This window comes from Acanthochromis polyacanthus, chromosome 14 (assembly GCF_021347895.1).
Source record: "Acanthochromis polyacanthus isolate Apoly-LR-REF ecotype Palm Island chromosome 14, KAUST_Apoly_ChrSc, whole genome shotgun sequence".
Classification (NCBI taxonomy): domain Eukaryota; kingdom Metazoa; phylum Chordata; class Actinopteri; family Pomacentridae; genus Acanthochromis; species Acanthochromis polyacanthus.
In genome coordinates this window covers 6622303-6642927 of record NC_067126.1, presented here as the reverse complement: position 1 = coordinate 6642927, position 20625 = coordinate 6622303, and the positions used below count along the sequence as shown (strand labels likewise).

Genomic DNA, 20625 nt, shown 5'->3' with positions numbered 1-20625 from the left:
AAACAGAAAGTGCATTTCTCAAAACAATTCATACAAACACCATGAATTACCTGTAACAGCCAGTGTCTTGCTCAGAATCCTTAGTTCATCTCTCAAAAATAATTATCTGTGTCAATGAACATTTCAGTGCCATCAGAATAACAAGTCCTGGTGCCACTGTGTGTGGATTAGACAGGTAAATTGGTAAGTCATGTTGTCACTGTAACAATGTTCTCTGGAGGGATGTTCTGATGTAAACTATGGCTAAAATTTTGATGACAATGATTGTAAATTATAAATGACACCTTAGTGTATGTGGGAGATTGCAAGAGACTGGACAAGATTTACATTTACACTTTTACTGATTGTACTGTCATTTGTTGACAGACCACGACATTGCAATACAGAAAGGAAAACAGCACTGCAAATCACAGAAAAAAAGATAGAAATGTGAACATAGGACAATCTCCTGAGGGAAAACTGTGCATGCAGTGCTGTAGGAATTACAGTGCAGTCTTCCTACACCTCCTGACATTCTTGTCTGTTGGGCCACAAATTTTCATCCACATCACAAGTATCTTCTTCTGCGTCTTTCAGCAATTTCAGAAAACCCTAACCCTTCACACATTTCCCTTCATGAGAGAAAGTCAGATTTCATCTGGGACCAATTTACCAATTCTGGACAGACTTACAGAAAACATCCAATGGAAATGTATAGAAACATCCTTGACGTGTTCAAGGATGTCCATGAAAACGTGTTCAACCTTTTTGCATGTAAAGATTTTTGTGATGATCTAATGCCTAAATGTTGTGGAGAGTGAAACTATTCAGCAGAGACCCATTACAATACATTTTGATCAACATGACATAAGCAATTGATAATGTAGGAAACAGCAGAACATTGTATGTAATCATTGGCATGGATGTACCAAAGCATTAGCAACTTGTTCAAAGAAATGAGAAACTGCTTTTCTGATGTGCACAAGTGACAATGATGTGAAGATTGAACAAGTAGTTTTGAGAATTTCAATTCTGATCTGACAAATTTACCAAAATCACTGAGAACAACAGTAATATCCAACACAAATGTCTATCACATAGACAGACAAATTGACAAAGTGCACACACCCTGAACGACGACAAAAGTTTTCCTTCCTGAACACCAACATTCTCCTCCTGTGTCTTTCTGTGACATAACTGTTGGATTTAATGACTTATTTGAAATTTGAAGTAGCAATGGGGAGCCTTTATCACTATCCACCTGGAGGAAACCAAAACATGAGTTCGTCTATATATGTTTGTCTTTTGAACGGTGCTTTATACACAAAATCTGACAAATTCTTCCAGCTTTTGGGTTTAAAAGTCCCAGTTTGTCATAAAAATCTGGAATTTTGTCTGAAATTATCATGTGCAGGAGTAGCCAGTAAAGCGCTTGGTGTAAGGTAAACAGATTCTGTCATGTACAATAACATGTTCATCTTCAGTTTTCTTAAGACCTGAAACATTAATGTCTGCATTCTTATAATTTGTACTCGATCATGAAATTGCAAATTCAAAAAATACACTTTGAAATGTTCCTTCTATGATCAATATGTACTTTATTAATACAGTCACAGCCATTTATTCTAATGCAGAAACACATGGGGTTAATATTGACCAACTAATTTCTTGACAGTTAAAATATTGTAAAACACAAAAAACAGTCAGAATGAAAGTTGTTCTGATATTTTGTTTCACAACAGCACTAAAATTGATTCCACATTAGAAATCAGTCTTGATGATTTGGGCTTTGCAAAACAGCATTTTGAGGTGTTGAAAAATTTCTTTCATTTTGAGTCCGTATATAAACGGATTAAACAGAGGATGATACAGAACTATTTGTAGCGTCATTATCAAGCGTGCAGTTTTTGGAAAATCAGTGTCCACTCGAGCTATGCTCACATCATATACAGTCAACAAGGAGAAGCTGATTAATACCAGCAGGTGAGGCAAACAGGTCTCAGCAGCTTTTTTTCTGACTTCTTTACAGCTTCGATAGGATATTACAAGTATTCTTGCATATGTAAAGACTATGAAGAGCAGAGGGAGTATTGCGAGATCCAGTAAACCAACCATACCAAAAATAGTAATTATTCTTGATGCAGTACATTGAAGTCTGTAGATTGCATTGTTACAAAATACTGAATTTAAATTGAAGTTACACAGTTTTGCTTTAGCGCTCAGAATGGTTTGGACTGCCACATGAGAGGCAGGTACAATCCAACACAAAACCAGGAAAACAGTCACAGCATTTTTTGTCATGATAGTTGGATACTGCAGAGGTTTGCATATAGACACATATCTGTCATAGGCCATAGCTGATAAGAGCAAGAATTCAGAACCGCCTAAAGAGTAAAATGAAAAAAATTGAAAGAGGCATGCAGGATATGAAATGATCTGTTCTTTAGATAAGAAATCAGTCAGAAGCTTTGGGTAAACCGTCGTGCTGTAAAGGACACAGTTCAGTAGCAAAACTGCAATGAAAACATACATGGGCTCATGGAGGTTCTTGTGAATCCAGATCAGGAAGACGATAGTAGAATTACTGCAGATTATCAGAATATATACTGCAAACATAGTTATAAAATAAAGATATCTGTATTTGTCCATTTCCACAAACCCACCAAGTTTTATATGAGTAACATTTAACTCATCATCCATTAATGCTGCTCAAAACTAATCCTGAAACAGACAGAGTGTACATGAATGACAGAGAACAGTTACTAGCTGTTATATTGAAGTGCACATACCTGAACTTGGAAAGCGACTGCTCCACTTCTTCTAGAAACGAGTGTGAGGGAGGTTTTTTATCAGGTTGCTTTTCGTCCACTGAGGATCTCTGTTCTGGAGGCCTGACGCAACACCATCATTCAACCTCCTTTACCTGACAATGTTTATTGTTTTTTTTAAATTTCTGTATTTATCCTGTCACACTTGTGTAAATCAATCAATCAATCAAATCAAACTTTATTTATATAGCACTTTTCATACAGTTAAAATGCAACACAAAGTGCTTTACATTTAAAAACATTACTGTGGAGGTTGAAGAACAGGAGACGAAAATTGCATGAGTCTTAACTACCTTTTTATTCAGCTCCACTTTTTCTCAGCGCCACAAACACAAAACACAAAGCTGCAAACCCCTAACATCCTGCGGCCCAAAACTCTGGAGGAACAAGCCTCTCCATATTTTGTCCCTTCAAAATAAAACTGTCCTTTGTGTGTGACACCTAAATATAATATGCACCACACAGGCCACCCCTCAGAACACGCAAAATTTAACACAAAATCAGGACACACAAGCAGCGAAACTTCAAACTTCAAACATACCGTGCAGGCAGATGAACTACACTACCCCCTCGGGAGCGTGTAACTACTCCGCGCAGTGGGTTGGCCTCCGGTAAAGGGCGCCTGGCCTGGGCGGAATTTGGTCGACGGCCAGGGTGAGCGGGACGAGCCAGCGCCACGTCATCCTCCTCGAGCACATGGGCGGGTTTCAGACGATCCACAGAAACACGGGCCCTACCCGCCCCCATCTCTGACAGAAAAGACTCGTGTCCCGCCTCCAATACGCGAAAAGGACCGTAATCAGGGGCCTGTTGAGGAGAGCGGTGTGCAAAAACATACTTGGCTGACATGAGGTCCTTAAAGATGTACGACTGAGGGAGGCAGTGGTGCGAAGCTACAGGTGAAAAAACACCAGCACCTTCCCTGTCTCCAAAGCTTTTAAGAATTCCAGCGCTTAAACCTGGAACATCAGCCAGGAACTCCCCCGGGATTCTCAGCGACTGACCCAGAACCAACTGAGCAGAGGAGGCTTGCAGGTCCTCTTTGGGGGTGGACCACCCAGGGCAACCTCTCAGCCCAGCTACTGTCCACTAAAGACGCATGGAGAGCAGCCTTCATAGAACCATGAAACTGCTCGCACAGTCCGTTGGCCTGCGGGTTGTAAGCAGTAGCCTGGTGAAGATGAACCCCCAAGCTCCCAGCCACTGCATTCCAGAGCTCTGAGGTAAACTGCGGGCCCCTATCAGAAGTCATGTCTAAAGACATGCCGAACCGCAAAACCCAGGAATAAATGAATGCCCGGGCTACCTCCGGCGAAGTCGTAGACGACAGGGGAACTGCTTTGGGCCACCGTGTGGTCCTGTCCACCATGGTCAGGAGGTGAGTAAACCCACGGGACGGGGGAAACGGACCAACCAGATCCACGTGAACGTGGTCAAAACATCTCTCAGGAATGGGAAAGGGCCCCAAAGGAGTTTTAACATGGCGCAGCGCTTTTGCACGCTGGCACGCCACACACGTGCTAGTCCAAATCTTAACATCCTTCCTGAGACCGGGCCATACGAACTTGGCACCTACCCATTTGACCGAAGCTTTAACACCAGGGTGTGACAGGGAGTGGACAGCATCAAACACACTGTGGCGCCAAGCGGCAGGAGCCAAAGGGCGTGGCTTGCCCGCAGAGATGTCGCAAAGGAGGGATGCCCTACTGTCATGAAACATGACATTTTTCAACTGCAAACTAGATTCGGCTGTGCGCAGCGCCTGAACCTCTGAGTCCTTCAGCTAGTCTGCAGCCATTTCAGCATAGTCTACTCCCAGATGAACAGTGGTAACCTGGGCACAAGACAGGCAGTCCGCCACCAGGTTGTTCTTTCCAGCCACATGTCGAATGTCTGTCGCAAATTCGGAAACGGCAGAAAGATGCCGCTGTTGCTGCGCCGACCAAGGTTTGAACGACTTAGCCATGGTGAATGTAAGGGGCTTGTAATTGGCAAAAGTAGTAAACTCCCAGCCCTCCAAGAGGAACCTGAAGTGGCCTGTGGCAAGGAAAAGGGCTAAGAGTTCTCTGTCAAAGGTACTGTACTTCCGTTCAGATTCACGCAACTTTCTGCTGAAAAAAGCTCGCGGCTGCCAGGCACCGTCAGACCATTGCTGGCAAACCGCCCAGACAGCGTAATCTGGTGACGCATCGGGGGTCAGGGCGATGGATGCGGCTGGGTCAGTGTGGGCCAATAGGGCAGCATTGGCAAGGGCCGCTTTAGCTTCATCAAAAGCCAGTAACCTCTCCGGGGTCCACTCAATGTCCTGACCACCCTTCTTCCCTTTTAACGCGTCATATAAGGGGTGCATAATGTAGGCAGCTCGAGGGATGAAACGGTTGTAAAAAGTAACCATCCCTAAAAACTTGTGAAGATGCTTCACGGACCCAGGATGTGGAAAAGCCGGAACCGCTTCGACTTTGGCAGGGAGTGGCACAGCACCACGTTACGACACACTGTGCCCCAGGAACTCTGTGTCTGAGAGTCTGAACTGACATTTAGCAGGGTTCACTATCAACCTGTGTTCGCTGAGATGCTCAAAAAATTTTGCGAAAGTGTAACGTGTTCCTCCATGGAAGCACTTGCCACCAGTATATCGTCCAGATACACAAACAGGAAAGGCATATCTCGCAACACCGAGTCCATAAGCCACTGAAACTTCTGAGCCGTGCCTTTCAGGCTGAAAGGCATCCTCAAAGACTCGAACAGCCCAAAAGGAGTGATGATAGCAGTTTTTGGAACATTCTCCGAACGAACAGGGACTTGGTGATAACTTCTCACCGAGTCGACTTTGGAGAAGAAAACCGTCCCCACCAGGTGCACGGAAAAGTCCTGGATATGGCGGACCGGGCACCTGTGGTAGCATTGTTGAGGCGCCGAAAGTCACCACAAGGTCGCCAGCCTCCATCGGACTTTGGAACCATGTGCAGGGGAGAAGCTCATGGGCTGTCGGAACGACGCACAATGCCCAGCCGCTCCATGTTGGCAAACTCCTCCTTAGCGACAGCCAACTTAGCCACATCCAGACGGCGTGCGCGTGCAAAAACTGGTGGTGGGCCGACTGTTGTCATATAATGCTCAACCCCATGTTTAGCCACCGCAGTTAAAAAAAAGTGGGGACCGTAAGGGCAGGAAACTCCGAGAGCAGACGTTGGTACACATCCCCAGGAGCAAGCATGTTAGCGAGTATCGGCCCTGCGATCCCAAGAGTACACGAGTAAGAGTCTAAAGATACAGCATTGATCAAACATCTGTTAGCTACATCTACAGTCTGAACACACAAAAAGTCAGCACCCAGGATAGGGACGGAAACCGAAGCTACTACAAAGTCCCAGCCAAACTCACTGCCATGAAAGAACACAAGCTGGCGCAGGAACAAGTGGGTGAAAAGGAATGAAGCATCACCGGAGCCCAGCAGTGCCAGCCTGTCCTCCATCGGCTCCGAAGGTTTGCTGTCTCCTAACCCACTCAGCAATATCAGATGATCAGCCCGCTCCATATCCGAGAGCTGGTATGACTGTAATAACAGAGTCTTTAGAGTCGCATACTTGCCGGCGACCAGCGGGTCCCAGAGCAGTCCCATTAACCTGCGAGTAGTGGCTGGATCCAAAGCTGCGACCACGTGGAAATATTTCGTGTGGTCCGTGGTGATGCCATGCAGGTGAAACTGGGCTTCAACATGCTGGAACCACGATTCTGGGTTATGTGTCCAGAAATGGTGGCCTTGAAAACAGTCGGCGGAACCACAGCAGCAGCAGCAGGAGCAGTAGCAGATGTGGTCGCTTCAGTCGACATCTCTCTTAGTTGTATGTCGAGGTTCAAAACGTCGGGGTCACCAATGTGAAGGTTGAAGAACAGGAGACGAAAATTGCAGGAGTCTCTGCTACCTTTTTATTCTGCTCCACTTTTTTCGGTGCCACAAACACAAAACACAAAGCTGCAAACCCCCAACATCCTGCCGCCCAAAACTCTGGAGGAACAAGCCTCTCCATTTTTGTCCCTTCAAAATAAAACTGTCCTTTGTGTGTGAGACCTAAATATCATGTGCACCACATTACAAACAAGAAAAACCATCCCTCCCTCCCTCCCTCCATATACAATGGCCAGACACAGCCAGGTCAACAACAGAGGACACACCAATGGACAGGCCATTGGTTATAACCAGGTCCAGGGTGTGTCCTCTGTTATGAGTCAGCTGTGTGACAGTTTAAAAGATTTCCAGATTCTATGGACACTGGGTCCGAGGTGTTGACGTGTAAATTAAAATCACCAGTTATTAAAGTTTTGTTGTATTTGGTGTGAATGATTGATAATTGTTCTGAAAATTCACTGACAAAATTGACTGGAGTGATGGGGATTCTGTACACTGTTACACAGAGAATCTGAGTGCTGCTCAAGACAAAAGCATGATGCTCAAATGATGAGTAACTGTCACCCCTAAATTCCACATAACGCGAAACAGCCGCACCGCGCAGCGCCGCGCTCTTGAATCGTACTGCGCAGCACTTAGAACCCATTCTCTTCTATCAGACAATTTCCACTGCACACGCTGCGGAGTGCCAGCGCCGCGTCTCTGAAACGCGTTAGAGATTCACTTCAGGTCTATTTTGTGCGCCACCGCTTCAAAACCTCGTAAAATCACTGTCGTTGAGAAAGCACCAGACAGGAAGTTAAACCGGAACCTTCAAAATAAAACACAATGCACGACTTCTTGGACGTAAATTTTTCCCTATATGTTGTTATTACACCTCCGGAGGCACGAGCATCGGGTCAACAGGGTCCCAGATACAACACGACGCCATGGGCGAAGAGAAATTACCGTTTTTTATATAGAATAAACCATACAATTTTTTTTTTCTTTTTTTCCTCTTTTTGTCTGCATTTATTCTCATTGTTTAACTCCATGGAAGGGGTGTCAACACTTTATGAGATTAATGCATATTTTAGTCTTGCAGCCAAATATCTTATTATTTAGTGCATGCGTGTGACCATCACCAGCCCTCCCTGAAAGCTAAGCTGACACTTTTTATTACATTTCCCTGTTTAAGAGCCAGGGAGGGCAGTGCTACACCTCAGTGGTGATGTGAGGGGAAACAAAGGGGTGGACAGGACGAGAGGGGGCGGACAAGGACAGGGACTAGCAAGCGGTGCTATTACAGCTGAAGAATATCAGGTGTTGTGTTATTCCCAACTAATAATTACCCATCAATAAGACAAACAAACAAACACATACACAAGAGAACAGAAAACCAAACAAACAATAAATAAATAAATGAATATTTAGCCAGACAGTACTGAACACCATAGTTATGGGTGTCATGTTAGTATAGAGTGGAATAGGCCAGAAGACACTAGAGGAAGATACTAGAGAAAAGGAGAGAGGGTTTAGTGTGAGATTAGACTCTGGAGAGAGTCTCAGCACATTCCGGCAGGTCCCATCACTGCTCAACAGCGGAACTCGACAGGAGCTGGTGGGACCTGAGCAAACATGCACATGCAAGTGTGAAAGACCCTGAAGCCCAGAACAGCCATCACAGCAATGCAGTGCCAAGCCGACAGGGCACCCCCCCACCCCACCCCACCCCCACAGGCCGAGGAGCCACGGGGCAGTGCCCCCAGAGAGCAACCGGGGCCACTGTGTACCACACGGACCCCAAAGAAACCATACAAAATTAACTATTGGATAAAGGAAAGCACTCATTTGAGATCAAAACATAAATCATGTACTCAACCATGCTAGAAGTACTATAAATCACAGAGCAATGTGGCTGGGTCAAGCAGAGCGACCTTGTAGAAGCGAAATGAGGTGTGGTTTATTTATTTTCTGTTTATATCATGTGTTTATATTGCGTGATATCACTATTCACACGAGAGCCTCTCTGAGGAACAGCCCTCCCCATCCTGACGGCGCGCCGCTGCGCTGCGCTTTCAGTGTGCTTTGACTTTCGGAGCAAGACGGCGGCGCTTCGTTCCATTATGTGGAACTTCGGGGTTAAAAGACAATTCAGTTGGGGTTTGTGCATTTCTCGTAATGGAGGCTTCTCCGCCTCCTCTTCCACCCTCCCTGGTGGAGAATAAAAAGTTAAAATTCAGTAGGGAAGCCTGGGTGAGAACAACAGGTGCATCAGTGCCAAGCCATGTCTCTGTCAGGACAACACCATCCAACTTGGAATTTAAAATCACATCGTTAGTAATAGAAGTTTTGTAAAAAAGAGAGCACACGTTCAGCATGGCCATGTTGATGCTCGTGCTGAACGTGCGCTCCTCCTGGCGTTTCAATGGAATCACAGTTCTTGATTTATAAACAGTCCAGGTTTTGTTTGATCTTTGAAAAACAACAGCTGGGATATTGTGGGTGATGTCCGGTGTATCTGTGAGCAGAGGGGAAGTGAGGTGTGTGTGGTGAGTGGGGGTGGCTTATGGGCAGTCAGTCAGCTGGTGTTGATTGAACTGCATGGAGAATGTTTGCTGTTAAAACCCAGCTGCTCGGATGCAGTCCATTGTGTCGATACAATCCAGGACGGTTCCAGAAGAGGTCAAGAGGTTAAAATCGTGGCTTCCTTCCTCTGATCCAGACTTTCCCTTCGCTCAGTGTGTTTTAAAACAGAGGCTGAGTGGCAGGCGCAGGCATTTAGTAAACAGCAGAGGCAGAGTGCGGGCAGGTGTTCCTGTTCATCATCTCCACTCGCCTCCATAAAACCAGATGCCACTGTTCACTCGACGCGGGACCGTGAACTTTCACTCGTTAGTGCAGCACACTATTCAGCCCTTGCCAGTTTATTTTTAACTCTCAGTAATCCTGTGTTTCTTTGTTTAGTTCTATCACCCACCTGTGCCTCCTTGATCCGCTGTTGCTCCATTCCATCCATTGGAGAGAACCTCACTTGTTGGATTCCCTGGGCTTCACACTTCAGCCAGTGAGCTCTCCATTCTCGTTCTTCGAAGCAAGCACCTGTTGCCAGCCTCCCACACCAGGAGCTCCGTTCGCCTGACCCTCCCAGTACGACACCGCCTCTTTACCGCAGTCCCACACTTTCCACCTGCTGGGTCGTCTCTCTACCTGGAGGATTAGAGCCCATCCACAACACGAACTCTGTTCCCCTGCCCAGTCAGTTAAGTCCCTAATACCGAGCACAACCAGAGAATAGTTACTTGTGATGAACTAATGTTCCTCCATCGTTTGTTTCTATTTACTGTTTAGTTGTTAATTCCAGCTAAGGTTAATTTACGGGCTTTACATATTTAGCTGTTGCTGTTTGCATTATTGGGTTTTGGGGATTCCATTAGGTTAATTGTGAGTCAGGATTTTTTATTTAGTTTGTATTTCTTCTGTATTCCTCTCCTGGTGGTACCAGACCGGGGTTTACATTCTGTTTTGCTTTAGTGTAGTTTGTCTTCCATTCCCTTACAGGGAATCTTGTTCAGTCTGCCTTTGACGGAAGAGATATTTCTGGGTTTTCATCGTGTTCTGGTTTCCTGTTGTAGTTCTGTACAGTTAGTTCTGAGTTTAGCATAGTTCTGGTTTCTTGATGTATTCTGTTAGCCTGGCTGCGCTAGACCCAGGTCTGAAGACACAAGGGTCGAGGAACTCTCGACAGGGAGGGAGGCGGGCTAAAAGGTTGTCTTTCAAATCACTCTGCAGCAATTGAGTAGCTATGCAACCAATCAGCGCAACGAATAGGCTGACGTAGTTCCGAGAGCGCCGGAAATCAGAGGATGTGGGAGTTTGGTGAAGCCTTATTTATCCAGTCAATGGGTGAAGCTCAAGTATATTACAGACATGTTAACAGAAATATTATTCAGAGTCGGTGCTAACGGAGCTCAACGACTGTTGTCGTTTTTGTTGTCGACCCTGGCAGAGAATTAAATTCGTTGTCGTGGGTTGTCTAGCATGGCTCGGCCAGTTGTTTCCGGTTGTTTCTGTCAGAATTGTCGCGCCTCTGTCCTCACTTACGGCCGCCTTCTGACTCTACACTTCATGGTGATTCGTCGGCCAGTTTTAGGGGCATCCAACCTCGAGGCTTACCGAGGGTAACTCGACCCACCCTGGCAGAGAATTAAATTCGTTGCCGTGGGTTGTCTAGCACGGCTAGGGTAGTATTCTGTATTATATTTTGCACTTTGTAAATAAAAACATTCTGAAACTTTTCTGCCTGCGATCTCTATTTCCTGCACCTGAGCCTCTGACACCCACTGTAACAAATTGTCAGTAAAATTCAGGTTGTGAGCTGTGAAGGTGTGCCGGAGCCAGGTACTCAAGGTGAGGAGTCTGGAGAAGTGCTCGACACTGAGAGGGAGATCCGCCAATGAAGACTGACTTACTACAGCTTTTCAGAAGGCTGAAGAGGTCCATAAAATCCTTTCTAGTCAGCTCAGACTGTCGCCGGGTCATGTCGTTTGTGCCAACATGAATTATCATACAGTATACGGAGGATGGGATGGACTGTAACGGCTCAGGAAGTTTGTCCAGGATAAAGACAGCGGTGACACCACGAAAACACTGTGTGGTGGCATTGAAGAAACGGATATCCCTGACAATGCAGTCGCCAATGATGAGTGTTGTGGGACTGAACAGAGGATGAGGTGACAGGTGAGGCTAAGCCAGCAACGCCACCATCTGGAGCTGGGGAATGCTTCGCTGGCACTTTCAGGCGATGAGCAGGGAGAGAGGTCGGAGCCGGACGCATGTTAATCCGCTGCAGTGCTGAGGCTGGCCACTCAACGCGAGGAGAGGCGGTGGTCCTTGTGCTGACAGTAGTGCCTGATCTGGCGGAGGGGAGCTCCATGGGCTCTGGGTGCTGCTGGCTGCTATGGCAGGGAGCAGCCTCAGCTCCAGGATGAGGATCCTGCATCGTACTAGGGCAGTGGAGGCTCCAAGAACACCTCCACACAGCCTCCTCTAGAAGCCTCCAGCATGACGTATAAACCCAGGCTTGGGATGACAGCTGCTGATCCGGGATCACTGCAGAGAAACCCTAGGTATCACCAGGAAGCAGCGGAGGGGGATCCACCGAGCCCATGGATGCTGGGCCATTGGAGCAGGAAGCCGCAGACACACCGTTGGTCACTGGTGCAGAGGAAACAACAGGAGCTGAGCTCAGGCCTTCACCATCAGCTGGCTTTTCTTCAATCTGCGACAGAGCCATGAAGTGATTCAAGAGGGAGAGTGGACGCGAGACGGCTCTGACTGGGGTTTGCCCTGAATCACGATCAGTGTCCGTGATCGCTGGCGGCTGGGTGTAGAGCAGGATGACGGTCGTGGACAGGAGGGATCCCAGGGTGCCGTGTCCTGGAAGGCCACAGAGAGAGAGGTAATCCGCATGGACTGCTCGTGGGCACCTCAATTGGCCTGGTCAGCAGAGCGTCTTTTTCCCTCAGTTCACTGGAGAGACGGCGAATGTCTTCCAGCAGGTCAGCTATCTTTTTATCAGCCTTCCTGAGTTGTGGGTCTTCCCAAAGGCACACAGAGGTAGCCATGTAGCACTGAGCTACGGATTGTCGCGCTGTTTCCTTGAAAGTTCAGATCACAGACCTACTAAAAACTTGTGCTGAACCCTCGCCACAGGCAAGTCGTTATTTAAACCAAGGGCAAGGAGGATGTTAATTTTTTGTGTAAGATCACTTATCTTGTAGTGATAGAAAGAAGCTCACTGTGGACTCAATTTTTCACTGCAAAACAAAGTCTTGCACCTCTATGACAACAGAATAGCCATGGCTACAAGTAGAAGGAACTCAGAAATGTCTCAGCATGACACAGCTATAGTGCTATAAATTACATTGAAAAAAAATAAACAAGTGGAACTTTTTAAGTTTATTTTTCGAAGATTTTTAAAAATGGAGTCAACATTAACCATTATGAGGTGGAATGTATATATCTGATCCGACAGATACACACACACTACCATTCAAAAGTTTGGAAGTCACTTATAAATTTACTTATTTGTGAAAGAAAAGCATTTTTTTCTCAATGAAGGAAACATCTATTTCATCATAAATCCAGTCTAGACATCGTTAATGCGGTAAATGACTATTCCTGCTGGAAATAGGGATACAGAGGAACATTTCCTGCAAGCATCACTCCTGTGTTCTAATGCTACATTGTGTTAGCTAATGGTGTTGAAAGGCTAATTGATGATTAGAAAAGCCTTGTAAACTATGGCTAAAATTTTGATGACAATGCTTGTAAATTATAAATGACACCTTAGTGTATGTGGGAGATTGATTGAAAGAGACTGGACAAGATTTACATTTATGCTCTGACTGTTCATACTGTCATTTGTTGACAGACCACGACATTGCAATACAGAAAGGAAAACAGCACTGCAAAGCACAGAAAAAAATTAGAAATGTGAATATCGGACAATCTCCTGAGGGAAAACTGTGCATGCAGTGCTGTAGGAATCTTCTTTTGCGTCTTTCAGCAATTTCAGAAAACCCTCACCCGTCATACATTTCCCTTCATGAGAGAAAGTCAGTTTTCACTCGGGAGCAATTTACACATTCAGGACATATTTAGATAAAACATCTAATGGAAATGTATAGAAACATCCTTGACATATGAAAACGTGTTCAACCATTTTGCATGTAAAGATTTTTGTGATGATCTAATGCCTAAATGTTGTGGAGAGTGAAACTATTCAGCAGAGACCCATTACAATACATTTTGATCAACATGACATAAGCTATTGATAATGTAGGAAACAGCAGAACATTGTATGTAATCATTGGCATGGATGTACCAAAGCATTAGCAACTTGCACAAAGAAATGAGAAACTGTTTTATGATGTGCACAAGTGACACCATGATGTGAAGATTGAACTGAGTAATTTTAAGAATATCAATTCTGATTTGAGAAATGTACCAAAGCAACTGAGAAAAATAGTAATATCCAACACAAATGTCAATCACACAGACAGACAAATTGACAAAGTGCACAAACACTGAACAACTGCAGAATTATTCATTCCTGAATACCAACATTCTCCTCTTGTGTCCTTCTGTGACATAACTGTTGGATTTAAAGACTTATCTGACATTTGAAGTAGCAATGGGGAGACTTTATAACTATCCACCTGGAGGAAACCAAAACACTAGTTAGTCTATCTAAGTTTGTCTGTGCTTTATACACAAAATCTGACAAATTCTTCCAGCTTTTGGGTTTAAAAGTCACAGCTTGTTATAAAAATCAGGAATTTTGTCTGAAATGATCATGTGCAGGAGTAGCCAGTAAAGCGTTTGGTGTAAGGTAAACAGATTCTGTTATGTACAATAACATGTTCACCTTCAGTTTTCTTAAGACCTGAAACATTAATGTCTGCATTATTATAATATTTACTATATCACGGAATTGTAAGTTTAAACAAATACACTTTGAGATGTTTATCCTGTGATCAATATACACTTTATTAATGCAGGTACAGCTGTTTATACTAATGCAGAAACACACAGGGTTAATATTTACCAACTATTTTCATGACAGTTAAGATATTGGAAAATACACAGAAAAACAGTCAGAATAAAAGTTGTTATGATAGTTTGTTTCACAAAGGCAGTAAAATTGATTGCACATTAGAAATCAGTCTTGATGATTTGGGCTTTGCAAAACAACATTTTGAGGTGTAGAAAAATTGCTTTCATTTTGAGTCCGTATATAAACGGATTAAACAGAGGATGATACAGAACTATTTGTAGCATCATTATCAAGCGTGCAGTTTTTGGAACATCAGTGTTCACTCGAGCTATGCTCACTTCGTATACAATCAAAAAGGACAAGTTGATTAATACCAGCAGGTGAGGCAAACAGGTCTCAGCAGCTTTCTTTCTGACTTCTTTACAGCTTCGATAGGATATTACAAGTATTCTTGCATATGTAAAAACTATGAAGAGCAGAGGGAGTATTACAAGATCCAGTAAACAAACAAAACCAAAAATACTAATTATTCTTGACTCAATACATTGAAGTCTGTAGATTGCATTGTTACAAAATATTGAATTTAAATTGAAGTCACACAGTTTTGCTTTAGCGCTCAGAATGGTTTGGACTGCCATGTGAGAGGCAGGTACAATCCAGCACAAAACCAGGAACACAGTCACAGCATTTTTGTCATGATAGTTGGATACTGCAGAGGTTTGCATATGGACACATATCTGTCATAGGCCATCGCTGATAAGAGCAAGAATTCAGAACTACCAAAAGTGTAAAATGCAATAAACTGAAAGAGGCATGCAGGATATGAAATGATCTGTTCTTTAGATGAGAAATCAGTCAGAAGCTTTGGGTAAACTGTCGTGCTGTAAAGGACACAGTTCAGTAGCAAAGCTGCAATGAAAACATACATGGGCTCATGGAGGTTCTTGTGAATCCAGATCAGGAAGACGATAGTAGAATTACTGCAGATTATCAGAATATATACTGCAAACATAGTTATAAAATAAAGATATCTGTATTTGTCCATTTCCACAAATCCACCAAGTTTTATATGAGTAACATTTAACTCATCATCCATTAATGCCGTTAAAATCTAAATCCTGAAACGGGCAGAGTGTACATGAATGACAGAGAACAGTTACTACCTGTTATATTGAAGTGCACGTACCTGAACTTGGAAAGTGACTGGTACACTTCTTCTAGAAACAAGTGTGAGGGAGGTTTTTTATGAGGTTGCTTTTCGTCCACTGAGGATCTCTGCTCTGGAGGCCTGACGCAACACCATCATTCAACCTCCTTTACCTAACAATGTTTTTTTTTTTTTTTAATTTATGTATTTATCCTGTCACACTTGTCTAAATCAATCAATCAATCAAAGTTTATTTATATAGCACTTTTCATACAGTTAAAATGAAACACAATGTGCTTTACAACATTTAAAAACATTACTGTGGACATTGAAGAACAGGAGACGAAAATTGCAGGAGTCTCAGCTACCTTTTTATTCAGCTCCACTTTTTCTCAGCGCCGCAAATACAAAACACAAAGCTGCAAACCCCCAAAATCCTGCCGCCCAAAACTCTGGAGGAACAAGCCTCTCCTTTTTGTCCCTTCAAAATAAAACTGTCATTTGTGTGTGACACCTAAATATAATGTGCACCACACAGGCCATCCCCCAGAACACGCAAAATTTAACACAAAATCAGGACACACAAGCAGCGAAACTTCAAACATATCGTGCAGGCAAACAAACTACTCTACCCCCTCGGGAGTGTGTAACTACTCCGCGCAGCGGGTTGGCCTCCGGTAAAGGGCGCCTGGCCTGGGCGGAATTAGGTGGACAGCCACGGCGAGCGGGGCGAGCCAGCGCCACGTCATCCTCCTAGAGCGCATGGGCCGGTTTCAGACAATCCACAGAAACACAGTCCCGACCCGCCCCCATCTCTAACAGAAAAGACTTGTGACCCTCCTCCAATACGCGAAAAGGACCGTAATCAGGGGTCTGTCGAGGAGAGCGGTGTGCATCATACCGGACAAAAACATACTTGGCTGACATGAGGTCCTTAAAGATGTACGACGAAGGGAGGCAGTGGTGCGCAGCTTCAGGTGAAAAAACACCAGCACCTTTCCTGTCCCCAAACCTTTTAACAACTCCAGCGCTTAAACCTGGAACATCAGCCAGGAACTCACCAGGGATTCTCAGCGACTGACCCAGAACCAGCTGAGCAGAGGAGGCTTGCAGGTCCTCTTTGGGGGTGGACCGCAGATGCAACAAAACCCAGGGCAACCTCTCAGCCCAGCTACTGTCCACTAAAGACGCACGGAGAGCAGCCTTCATAGAACCATGAAACTGCTCGCACAGTCCGTTGGCCTGCGGGTTGTAAGCAGTAGTCTGGTGACCCCCAAGCTCCCACCCACTGCATTCCAGAGCTCTGAGGTAAACTGCGGGCCCCTATCAGAAGTCATGTCTAAAGGCATGCTGAACCGCGACACCAGGAATAAATGAATGCCCGGGCTACCTCCGGCGAAGTCGTAGACGACAGGGGAACTGCTTTGGGCCACCGTGTGGTCCTGTCCACCAATGTTCAGGAGGTGAGTAAACCCACAGGACGGGGGAAACGGACCGACCAGATCCACGTGAACGTGGTCAAAATGTCTCTCAGGAATGGGAAAGGGCCCCAAAGGAGATTTACCATGGCATTGCACTTTCGCACGCTGGCACGCCACGCACGCCACGCACGCCACGCACGCCACGCACGCCACGCACGCCACGCACGCCACGCACGTACGAGTCCAAATCTTGACATCCTTCCTGAGACCCGGCCACACAAACTTGGCACCTACCAATTTGACCGAAGCTTTATCACCAGGGTGTGACAGGGAGTGGACAGCATCAAACACACGGCGGTGCCAAGCGGCGGGAGCCAAAGGGCGTGGCTTGCCCGCAGAGATGTCGCAAAGGATGGACGCCCTACTGTCATGAAACATGACATCTTTCAACTGTAAACTAGATTCGGCTGCACGCAACCCCTGAACCTCTGAGTCCTTCAGCTAGTCTGCAGCCATTTCAGCGTAGTCTACTCCCAGATGAACAGTGGTATCCTGGGCACGAGACAGGCAGTCCGCCACCAGGTTGTTCTTTCCAGCCACATGTCGAATGTCTGTCTTAAACTCGGAAATGGCAGAAAGATGCCGCTGTTGCTGTGCCAACCAAGGTTTGGATGACTTAACCATGGTGAATGTAAGGGGCTTGTAATTGGCAAAAGTAGTAAACTCCCAGCCCTCCAAGAGGATCCTGAAGTAGCCTGTCTCAAGGAAAAGGGCTAAGAGTTCTCTGTCAAAGATATTGTATTCCGTTCAGATTCACAAAACTTTCTGCTGAAAAAAGCTAGCGGCTGCCAGGCACCGTCAGACCATTGCTGGCAAACCGCCAAGACAGTGCAATCTGGTGACGCATCGGAGGTCAGGGCGATGGGTGCGGCTGGGTGGGGGTGGGCCAATAGGGCAGTGTTGGCAAGGGCCGCTTTAGCTTCATCAAAAGCCAGTAACCTCTCCGGGGTCCACTCAATGTCCTGACCACCCTTCTTCCCTTTTAACGCGTCGTATAAGGGGTGCATAATGTAGACAGCTCGAGGGATGAAACAGTTGTAAAAAGTAACCATCCCTAAAAACTCCTGAAGCTGCTTCATGGAGCCAGGATGTGGAAAAGCCGAAACCGCTTCGACTTTGGCAGGGAGTGGCACAGCACCACGTTACAACACACTGTGCCTCTGGAACTCTGTCTGAGAGTCCGAACTGACATTTAGCAGGATTCACTATCAACCTGTGTTCACTGAGATGTTTAAAACGTTTGCGAAAGTGTAACGCGTTCCTCCATGGAAGCACTTGCCACCAGTATGTCGTCCAGACAGGAAAGGCATATCTCGCAACACCGAGTCCATAAGCCACTGAAACTTCTGAGCCGCACCTTTCAGGCCAAAAGGCATCCTCAAAGACTCAAACAACCCAAAAGGAGTGATCACAGCAGTTTTTGGAACATCCTCCGGACGAACAGGGACTTGTTGATAACTTCTCACCGAGTCGACTTTGGAGAAGACAACCACTCCCACCAGGTGCACAGAAAAGTCCTGGATATGGGGGACCGGGTACTTGTCGGTGGTAGCATTGTTGAGGCGCCTGAAATCACCACAAGGTCGCCAGCCTCCATCGGACTTTGGAACCATGTGCAGGGGAGAAGCCCATGGGCTGTCGGAACAACGCAAAATGCCCAGCTGCCCCATGTTGGCGAACTCCTCCTTAGCGACAGCCAACTTAGCCGCATCCAGACGGCATGCGCGTACAAAAACTGGTGGGCCGACTGTAGTGCTATAATGCTCAACTCCATGTTTAGCCACCGCAGTAGAAAAAGCGGGGACCGTAAGGGCAGGAAACTCCGAGAGCAGACGTTGGTACACATCCCCAGTAGCAAGCATGTTAGCGAGTATCGAGTACACGGGTAAGAGTCAAAAGATACAGCATTGATCAAACATCTGTTAGCTACATCTACAGTCTGAACACACAAAAAGTCAGCACCCAGGATAGGGACGGAAACCGAAGCTACTACAAAGTCCCAACAAAACTCACGGCCATTAAAGAACACAGTAAGAAACCTGGTGCCGTAGCTTCGGATAGGTGTGCCGTTAGCTACATCCAGCGGGGGTCCTTGTCCCAATGTGTCTGCCGAGGAGGGATACAATATTCCACTGCACCCCTGTATCCATGAGAAAACAATGTCCAGAAGTTCCGTCCTCAATGAAAAGCAGCTTGTTGTCACTGTTGCCGGTACACGCAGCTGCTAGCGAGCACCGGCCTGCTCGTTTCCCGTCCGCTGGAGGGAGCAAGGTTGGACACATCAAGCCTTCATCCCGAAGCGGCAGTGGAAGAAACACAGGCTGCTCTCCTTTCTCCAGCGCTCTGTGACAGCAGCCACCTCCACAGCCTCGTCACAGTCGGTCAAGCTCGGCAACAGGGCGTGCACCGAAAACTGGCGGGACGCCAGCAAAAGTCTGTCAGCTTCTTCAGTCAAACCCCTATAATCTTTAGTGCTGATGTGAGAAGAGGTGGCCAGGGCAGTATGTACCTGAGGCAGAAGCTGGCGCAGGAACAAGTGAGTGAAAAGGAATGAAGCGTCACCGGAGCCCAGCAGTGCCAGCATATTTTCCATTGGCTCCGAAGGTTTGCTGTCTCCTAACCCACTCAGCGATATCAGATGATCAGCCCGCTCCATATCTGAGAGCTGGTATACCGTAATAACAGAGTCTTTAGAGCCGCATACTTGCCGGCGACTGGCGGGTCCCAGAGCAGTCCCATTAACCTGCGAGTTGTGGCTGGATCCAAAGCCGCGACCACGTGGAAATATTTCGTGTTGTCCGTGGTGATGCCATGCAGGTGAAACTGGGCTTCAACATGCTGGAACCATGATTCTGGGTTATGTGCCCAGAAATGGTGGCCTTGAAAGCAGTCGGGCGAACCACAGCAGCAGCAGCAGCAGCAGTAGCAGACGAGGTCGCTTCAGTCGACATCTCTCTAACTTGTATGTTGAGGTTCAAACGTCGGGGTCACCATTGTGGAGGTTGAAGAACAGGAGACGAAAATTGCAGGAGTCTCTGCTACCTTTTTATTCTGCTCCACTTTTTTTGGTGCCACAAACACAAAACACAAAGCTGCAAACCCCCAACATCCTGCCACCCAAAACTCTGGAGGAACAAGCCTCTCCATTTTTGTCCCTTCAAAATAAAACTGTCCTTTGTGTGTGAGACCTAAATATTATGTGCACCACATTACAGACAAGAAAAACCATCCCTCCCTCCCTCCATATACAATGGCCAGACACAGCCAGGTCAACAACAGAGGACACACCAATGGACAGGCCATTGGTTATAACCAGGTCCAGGGTGTGTCCTCTGTTATGAGTCAGCTGTGTGGCAGTTTAAAAGATTTCCAGATTCTCTGGACACTGGATCTGAGGTAAATTAAATCACCAGTTATTAAAGTTTTGTTGTATTTGGTGTGAGTGATTGATAATTGTTCTGAAAATTCACTGACAAAATTGACTGGAGTGGTGGGGATTCTGTACACTGTGACACAGAGAATCTGAGTGCTGCTCAAGACAAATGCGTGATGCTCAAATGATGAGTAACTGTTAAAAGACACTTCAGTTGGGGTTTGTGCATTTCTCGTAATGGAGGCTTCTCCGCCTCCTCTTCCACCCTCCCTGGTGGAGAATAAAAAGTTAAAATTCAGTGGGGAAGCCCGGGTGAGAACAACAGGTGCATCAGTGCCAAGCCATGTCTCTGTAAGGAGAAGACCAT

At 46.0% G+C, this 20625-nt stretch overlaps 2 protein-coding genes across 2 annotated transcripts; both read right to left on the bottom strand.

The window, feature by feature from the left end:
* Positions 1–1740: 1740 nt before the first annotated feature.
* LOC127537253 (olfactory receptor 11A1-like) lies at positions 1741–2679 on the bottom strand. Its single transcript, XM_051959400.1, has one exon. The coding sequence runs from the start codon at positions 2677–2679 to the stop codon at positions 1741–1743; it is 939 nt and encodes a 312-aa protein (XP_051815360.1).
* Positions 2680–14415: 11736 nt separating this feature from the next.
* On the bottom strand, positions 14416–15353 carry LOC127537252 (olfactory receptor 1496-like). Its single transcript, XM_051959399.1, is given in 2 exon segments — positions 14416–14942; positions 14945–15353. Coding segments are annotated over 2 exon segments (936 nt in total).
* Between the last annotated feature and the right edge of the window lie 5272 nt (positions 15354–20625).

What these genes read in the sequence shown, in the direction of transcription:
- LOC127537253 (XM_051959400.1), bottom strand. Translation starts at nt 2,679, where the DNA reads ATGGATGATGAGTTAAATGTTACTCATATAAAACTTGGTGGGTTTGTG.